The sequence below is a fragment of the Juglans microcarpa x Juglans regia genome, chromosome 7S (assembly GCF_004785595.1).
Source record: "Juglans microcarpa x Juglans regia isolate MS1-56 chromosome 7S, Jm3101_v1.0, whole genome shotgun sequence".
In the NCBI taxonomy this organism is placed as follows: domain Eukaryota; kingdom Viridiplantae; phylum Streptophyta; class Magnoliopsida; order Fagales; family Juglandaceae; genus Juglans; species Juglans microcarpa x Juglans regia.
The window spans coordinates 18,980,458-18,989,799 of record NC_054607.1 but is presented as its reverse complement, the minus strand read 5'-3'; the positions used below and the strand labels follow the sequence as shown (position 1 = coordinate 18,989,799).

The 9,342-nt window shown below is 32.8% G+C and overlaps 1 protein-coding gene across 1 annotated transcript; it reads left to right on the top strand.

The window, feature by feature from the left end:
• The first annotated feature begins 4,212 nt into the window (after window positions 1-4,212).
• LOC121240900 (putative disease resistance RPP13-like protein 1) lies at window positions 4,213-7,961 on the top strand. The gene is made up of 2 exons (XM_041138421.1): window positions 4,213-4,531; window positions 4,792-7,961. The coding sequence occupies exons 1-2, from the start codon at window positions 4,213-4,215 to the stop codon at window positions 7,959-7,961; spliced, it is 3,489 nt and encodes a 1,162-aa protein (XP_040994355.1).
• The last annotated feature ends 1,381 nt before the right edge of the window (window positions 7,962-9,342 follow it).

The window sequence follows — 9,342 nt, the reverse complement described above, 5'->3', positions numbered from 1 at the left end:
CCGAGACCATATTGGTATCAAGATTTTGGAGAGAAATTAATTTGGGTGTAAAAACGTAGCCGGTATCTTTTGTGTAGTCCCCTCAATTTGGGTGTAAAAAGGATGGTTTAGTTAATAAAGTAAGTTGCCTTGCACAATTTAGGAACGTGATAATTCTCATCTCTCTCTTCCAAAAGGCATCGTACATGAAATTAGAACCACTGCCTTCCTTGGGCATTTCATTTTTGGTAGGCCCTAGTGGCTACTACTATACCACGTGGCTATGTGCTTCCTTCGTTGTAAAGTTAATTTTAAGAACTCGTCATACAGATAAGATGAAAAACTTACAAATAAAATTAAAATAATTTGTAAATAATAATATAATTTGTAAAGTTAATTTATTTTTAGTTTTATTATTCTTAAACTAATTCAGTTATTTTATTTATTATTTATATATCACACATTTAAATAAAAAAAAATTAAAAAATTAAATTTAGTACGTGATGTAAAGATAATGAATAAAATTTTTCTTTTCTTAAAAATATTGTGATGAAAGTTCAGAATGTCAATTATTTTCGAATAATTGAATACTTACTGTATTATAGTGATTAGTGATTTTTTAACAAGAATTATTCACGAGGGATCAGAAAAAGGAAAAGAAAAATTATCATCAACTCTTGCTCCTCTACTACTCCTATAGTATATATTTGGTTTATTTTTATGTCTAATTTCTTTTCGAAATTTCCTGTTAGATTGAAAATATCAAATATACCGTTTTATAGTTGAGAAATAATATTTGTAGTTATAGAATATATAAATATCGTGCATTTTTTTTTAAAAAAATAAGTAAATATAAGATCTATATAAAAAATTAATTTTTTAATAATAAATTTTACTATTTTTTAAAAATAGTATACGACATTTTCAGAACATATAACTATATTTAGCAATATTATTCTTTCTAGCTACCAACGTGATGCACGCCCCCTAACATCGGCACGTGCAAATAGTATACGCGCTATAAAATGACTCTGGTGCCTCAGATATGCTAGTTACAGCCTTCATCGACCTTCCACTATCGACACGTAAGCCTCATGCACCGATACAATGCCGCGTGGCACATCTTAACACAATTTTTTATTTTGAAAACAAATTGAGTCCCTCGTTAAGAAAATAATTTGTATGTAGATCTCAAATTTACTTAATATTTTTTTTAAAAGAATACACATTTTAAAAATTCTTAATTCTTAAAAATTCTTTACAAAATTTTTTAAAAATAATGTGTCCAAACTGTAAATAAAGTGTGACTCTTTACATGCAGTACAAAATTTTAAATAATTGAATTAGATGTTAGTTCACAATCATCAAGATTAAAAGAGTACATAAGATTGATTAGTAAATAGTCAAATTATTATTAGATTTAAATTATGTTAAAAATTCTAATTATTTATATAGTTTTACTCTCTTAAAAATATTTAGCAAGATTTCATCATTTATTTAATGATGAAAGATTAATATTTTATAAATTAAAGTTAATTTTCAATGTATGATATGATATTTCTATTTTAATTATCTATTTTAAGTTAGTTTATTTTCAATGTTTTAACCTCCACCGTTAGATCAAATTTAGAGAGAGTTGCTGACAAAATCAGAAGACTAAAACCGTAATGACAAATCTAATAAGAGTGACTGACAAAGTGCAAATAGAAAAAGTAAAACACAAAAAGTACGACTAAAATCGTAATAACACCTAGGTACCAAGGGCGGCATTGATGGAATAAAAATGTTAAACAAGAATTACTATTTATTACTGTTTATATCATATAGATGCTTTTATATTGATGAAAATTAGGATGATTAGTAGTATTTTTCACAATTCTATTTAATTGAGTGCTTGCATCACATTATTATTTAAAATACTCAAAATATTTTATTTTATTTAATGAATAAAATCTAAATATATATATACACACACACACACACATATATATATATATATATATATATATATTAATATGACTATTCAACGATTCCTGAAATCTACCATTTTGTTTTTGCCGACATAGTTTACTAATCATATATTGTTTACTAATCATCGATCATTTTATTAATCATATATAAAGAAATATATTAAAAAACACTCATTTTTCTTTCCAAGTTTACTTATGTATGAACAGAACTGCGAGCTCTTATATAGAAATCTTTTATATTTATATATATATATATAATATTTAATTCTTTTAAAAAAGGAGTAAGCATGAATCCACATAAAAAATTAATTTTTTAATAATAGACCTCAATTATTTTAAAAAAGAATGTGCAATGCTTATACAATCCAAGACTACGCCTAGCAATATTACTCTTTCTCGCTACCAACTTGATACACGCCCCCTTTAAGCAAATTCAGAAGCCGCCAATATACACCTTCAAGCTTGACATTGCACGTGCAAATAGTATACGCACTATATATATAATTTTTATATATATTTATATATATAATTTATTTATATATCGACTATCCCGAAACGCTATCTCAAAACGGTATCGGTATCGAAATATTTCGTTCCAATATCTTGACCGATACGACGTCCGATACGATATTCAAAACATTGCAATATACACCTTCAAGCCTGACATTGCACGTGCAAATAGTATACGCACTATAAAATGGACTCTAGTGCCTCAGATCTGCTAGATACAACCTTCATCGACCCTCCACTATCAACACATAAACCCCATGCACCGATACATGAATGCCGCGTGACACATCTTAACACAGAATCTTTTAGTTTGAAAAAAAAATTGAGTCCGAAAATAATTTTTTATGTAGATGATCTTAGATTTACTTAATATTTTTTGAAAAAAAGAATATTTTAATACTTCAAACATCATCTCTCAAAAGATAATTTTGGAAGCACAACTCCTTATACCAAGCGGCTATGTGCTTCCTTTGCTATGAAGCTAATTTAAAAGGAATGGACAGATGAAATTGCAATAAGAAATTGATAGATGGAGACATTGAATACATTTTGCCAAAAGGAGTCGTTGGCATTAGATGATGATGCTCAACAAGGATTTGTATTTTGTTGGCCTATCGCTCTCAAGCCTGATTATAATTAAATTATCAAAATAAATAAATAAACGGTTGAGAGGGGACGTCAATGCATTAAGTCTTGTATTCCGCCCACCACATGCTTACCTTGGCCCGCTGAAAAGGTCGACCATTCCCAACTTGAATTTTCAGTTTTTTTTTTTTTTTCATTTTAAATTCTATTTTTTTTATTTATAGAAATATCATTGATGTTAGTGTTGGGATATTTTCTTCGGAGACTCAGAATTTGGAGCCAAGGATTGTGACGTACTTTTAGCTAAAATTTAGATGATATGTCTTAAAACTTCCACCTTAGATTTTTTTTTTTTTTTTTTAGGAAATAGATATTATTTGAATTTCTATATATGACTCAAGTTATAAACCAAACTAATTCTGTAAACTTTTTCGTACACAAATATTTTGCAACCGGCATTATCTGAACTTCATAAAAACTCTCAAAAAAGAGTCTCAGACTTTGTTTGGTAAGTAAACTCATCTCAATTCGTCATTACAGTTTTTTCAAATTACAACACAAAATATAATAAATAATTTAACTTTTTCAAATTTTCAAATAATAATAATATTAAAAAATAATATTCTAACAATATTTTATCATTTCAACTCAACTCAACTCAGTTCAACATCCAAACGCAGCCTCAATCTCTATATAAAACAATGATAAAAAATCATGCATCTAAACTCTATCCTCCAAAGAGGATCAAAGAGGAGAAGTGAACGAGGGAGGAACCCCCACTGCTATAAATCCAATATCCTATTTCACTTATTTTTCCAACAACCAAAACCCAACAAACAAGTACCAACCAAAAACATATCGACATTAAGTTGGGAATATAGTAACGAAAACAATAAACAACCACAGGAATGGAAAAGCAGATAAGGGAACGAAAAAGCCAAATTAGCCCTTGCTTTGTTTGTGCAGAGATGAGGGTCCAATAATGGCTCTCAAATAACTGCTGGGGTCATTGACTTGACCTGGTGCAATCAGGATCAATGCAGTAGGCTGTTTCCTCCACATATAGTACTCATTGCCAAATATTGCTTGCAACCACATTTTACTCTTTGCTGGCTCTTTGGAATCTTACCTTTCTTCATTTGCATTTTCCCCTTTCAAAGAACAAAACATGGTCGAATTAGTGGCAGGAACACTTCTCTCTGCCGTCCTTCGAGTATTATTTGATAGGATGGCATCCCGCGAATCCGTTGATTTCCTAAGGGGACGAAAACCCAGTAAAAAACTCTTGTCCGAGTTGAACAATGTGTTGTTGTTTGTGGGAGCGGTGCTCGAAGATGCCGAGGACAAACAAGTTACGAATTCTGGTGTGAAAAAGTGGCTTGATGATCTGAAGGATGCTGTCTATGATGCAGAGGACGTCTTGGATAAGATTGCTACAAAAGCCTTACAATCCAAATTAGATGCTGAATTTGGAACCAATATTTCAAGTAAGGTACGAAACTCCATCCATACTTCTCTTTTTTTTAAGAAGATAGAAGAAAGGATAAAAGGGGTACTTGGGAGATTAGAAAATCTAGCAAATCAACAGAATGTCATGGGTCTAGTACAAGCTAGTACCGTCACAACGAAAGCATCTGAAAGATTGCCCACTACTTCTTTGGTAGAAGATTCAGACATTTGTGGTAGAAATGATGATAAGGATGAAATAATTAATAAGTTACTTCCTGATGATGCTAGTGACAATAAGATAGGTGTGATTGCCATAGTCGGCATGGGGGGCTGGGCAAGTCCACCCTTGCTCAGCTTGTATACAATGACAAAAAGGTCCAAAAGCATTTTGACCTTGTAGCATGGGTTTGTGTTTCAGAGGAATTTGATATGTTTAAAGTAACGAAAACAATTCTAGAAGCAGTAACTTCTTCGACCAGTGATATTCAAGATCTAAATCGGCTTCAACTTCAACTAAAGGAGAAATTGACGGGAAAGAAATTCCTATTCGTCTTGGATGATGTTTGGAATAGGAATTATATTGAATGTGAGATATTAAGTAACCCCTTTAAATCCGGGGCACAAGGAAGTAGGATCATCGTAACAACGCGTGATGTTGGTGTTGCATCAGCCATGCTTGCTTTTGAAATCCATCATCTAAAGGAGTTACAAGGCGAGGCTTGTTGGAAACTATTTGCAAGACATGCATTTCTGCATGATGCTAACTCCTACATGCATTCAGAGTTTGAAGAGTTAGGTCGACAAATTGTTGGAAAATGTAAAGGTCTACCTTTAGCAATAAAAACAATTGGGGCCCTCTTGCGATCCAAAGTTGATGTTAGTGACTGGGATGAGGTTTTGAATAGTGAGATATGGAGTTTGTCAAATGAAATTCTTCCTGCTCTAAGATTAAGCTATAAACACCTTCCCTCATATATAAAACGGTGTTTTGCTTACTGTTCAATATTTCCAAAAGACCATCCCTTCAAGAAAGATGAATTAGTTTTATTATGGATGGCAGAAGGTTTTCTCCACGAAATTGAAAACAAAACAATGGAAGCAGTTGGTAATTATTACTTTGACACTCTTGTATCAAGATCATTATTTCAGAAGTCGAATGAAGATGAACTATGTTTTGTGATGCATGATCTCATCAATGACTTGGCAAAATTTGTGTCTGGTGAATTTACATTTAGGTTGGAGGTTGATAGCCCTTCTCATCTAAATGTTAACAGGACTCGTCACGTGTCGTATGCTACAGATTATTATGATAAATTTAAGAAGTTCGAGGCTCTTCAAGAAGCTACGCAATTGCGTACATTTTTGGCATTACAATCATCAGCATATTGTTTCTCCACAAATAAAAAGTTGTTGCGTGATTTATTGCCAATGTTAAGTTGTTTGCGGGTGCTCAACCTATCTAATTACAACAATATGTGCGAGTTGCCGGAATCAATTGGAAAAATTACACAGTTACGTCATTTGGACATTTCTTATTCGGCACTTAAAAGGCTGCCTGATTCATTATGCAAGCTGTACAATTTGCAAACATTGAAGTTATCTCATTGTGGAGAACTTGAAACATTGCCAAGAGATATGCAAAAACTCGTTAATTTACGCCATCTTGATTTGACTGAAACACCCTGCATAATCAAGATGCCGATACATATGGGCAAACTAAAATGTCTCCAGACATTAACCAAGTTTGTCATTAGCAAACGCACTGGGTGTAGCATTAGAGAATTGGGAGAGCTTGCAAATCTTCGAGGAGCACTTTCTATCTTGGATCTTGAAAATGTTGAATCTTTCAAAGATGCAGAAGGTGCATGCTTGAGAAATAAAATGGACCTTAAAGAGTTGGCATTAAACTGGAAAGAAGGTTCAAATACTGAGATTTCAGAAAGTCAAAGAGATGTACTCAACAGTCTGCAACCACATAGAAACCTGAAAAGTCTCACTATAAATTACTACATGGGTGGAAGTTTTCCAAATTGGGTAGGGGATCATTCCTTCTCTAATGTAACGTCTATTAATTTGGAAAACTGTAAATATTGTTGCAGCTTACCAGCACTTGGGCAGCTACTCTCTTTACAAAACCTCACTATTGTTGGTTTTGATGGAATTGTAGCAGTAGGTGAAGAGTTTTACGGAAGTACTGGTTCTTCTTCTATTAAGCCGTTTGGGACATTGAAATTTTTAAAATTTGAGCAGATGTTGAATTGGGAGAAATGGTCTTCGTTTGGTGATAAAAATGAAGGAGGAGCTTTCCATCGTCTCGAGAAGCTTTCTATTCGGAGATGCTCAAAGCTAACAGGAGATTTGCCCATTCACCTTCCTTCTTTGGGTATCCTTGAGATTATAGACTGTCCGAAGATGCTGGCTTCACTCCCAAGGGCTCCGGCTATATGTGAATTGAAGCTGAGAAATTGTAGGGAGGATATATTAAGGGAACTGCCAATTCATGTTACGAAGGAGCTCACAATTGAAGGATTTGATGCAGCGGATATGGGTGACTTTTTCTCGCATATGTCTCTTCCAGTGGGTGGTCTACCCTCTACAATAAAAACTCTTGAAATAAACAATTGCAAGAAGTTAGGGCTCCCAATAAACTTGGACTATTCATGCCTTGAAGTTTTGAGATTGTTCGATTGTGATTCTCTCCGGTCCATTCCAATGGATTTATTCCCAAATGTTAAGGATCTAGAAATCCGAAGGTGTACGGATCTAGAATCTCTTACAGTTGCAGAACAACATCAACATGATTTAGTGGCCTTGTCGTCTCTAAGTATCGCAAAGTGTTCTAATTTTGTGTCATTTCCGAGAGGAGGATTGCACGCCACCAACCTTGGAACGTTATGGATCGAAAATTGTGAGGGTTTGAGATCGCTACCTGAGAAGATGCACATGCTCCTTCCATCTCTTACTCAATTTTGGATAATTAAGTGTACAAATATTGAGACGTTTCTAGAAGGGGGCTTGCCTTCCAGTTTGAATAGACTTGTTATTTGGGATTGTGAGAAACTTGTTGAGAGTCGGATGGGGTGGAGTTTGCAAAATCTTGCGTCTCTTAGATATTTGGTAATTGACGGTGGATCGAAATTAGATGTGGTGTCTTTTCCAGAGAAGGGGTTGCTTCCCACAAATCTGATTAGTCTTTCGATTTCTGGATTCCCAAAGTTGACGTCGTTTGACAAGAATGGGTTTAAGAACCTCACCTCACTTGAATATCTGACAATTGAAGACTGTCCAAAGCTGGAGTACTGCATGTTAGAAGAGGGGCTTCAACACCTCACTTCCCTTTCTCATCTATATATCAGTAATTGTCCTTTATTAACGAAGAGAAGGTGGTGGGAAAGAAGAAAAGGAAAAGAATGGCAGCGCAAGCTTGCTCACATCCCCTTCAAAAGAGTTGACGGAGAATTGATTTGAGTACTGAGCCAACCAAAAGTATATGATCAAAACATGGGTACGTTAGGTATTTACTCTTTGATAGATGTTATACCATTTTGATCTCGTATGTTTAGCTTAATTTGCTTAGACGCAGTTTGCCACCGATGGTGGACCCTAATTTTGTGAAATTTTTTGAAAAATAAATATACCCTAATTTTTAATCATAATATATTTTATAAATATAGAAAATGACCACCTAAAAAAATTTATAATCTCGGCCATATGCTTTGCAAAATTTTATAAAATTCCAATATATTTAGAAATATCTCTCCAATTTAAGAGTGTGGTCTCACCAAAATTAAATCAAAACTAAGTTAAGAGAAATAATAAACTTATAAATATAGATCCTAAAGTTTTTTGTTATACAATATTAAGAATACAAGAAAAATCATTTAAGATCTCTGTTATAGTATTATATGCTTAATGTGACACGAAAACATCTAGAGTTTACATGAAACAATAAAATAACTTACATAGTGACATTCTAAAAAATCACTTGGTAGTTTCTTTGAAGCAAATAAATTCTAAATATTTCATCAAACATTATCGTCTAAAATATGAAACATATATTAATATATTGTATTTTTAGAATTTTATTTCAACATGTATATGGAAAATTATCGAGATGTGATTTTATATATAGTTTTTTTTTTTTTTTTAATCTCAATGTGTCACATACTAGAAAATTTGACCCCTCCCGGGGGAAAAATTGCTATTAGTGAGTATCAAATCTTTTATTTAATTTGGAATAGAAAAAAACATTTTTGATAATTGTAAAAGCAAGTGATCACTTTTTGTTTTTGTTTTTCATTATCGTTGGTCGTGACACTTTTTTGCACTTAATTTGCAGACACGTGACATGATCAATGTGGGGAAAATGGTTGTTCATCTGCACTGAAATTTTTGCCTTGTGAAATTTTAACATGTTGGAAGCTGAGAAAAGTTGAGATGAGAAGCTGAGATATTAGAAGATAACAAGTGGAACTGGAACATTATGTGAAGCAATGTTTAGCTTTATGTTGAAACTATTTTTTTTTTCATGATCTGTTGGATTTAAGTCGTTTGCTTGTTCAAATTGCATTTTGCATATAAATAAGTTTTAGGGAGTTTGGATTTCCTCCAAGAATCCACTTGATTTAGAAATTCAATTATTATGATTTCAATCCCCCTCATGTTCTGCTCTAAATTGTAATGTTTAAAGTGATAAGAGACATATGAAGTGAATTCTACAATATCTATCGAACAATTCTATCATAACAAATGAAGATTATAAAACCCACTTCCCGTGTCTTATAAAGAACATCCTATCCTTCCTGAAAATCAAGACTGGGAGAGGAAAATTTTATAAAGAACATCAATC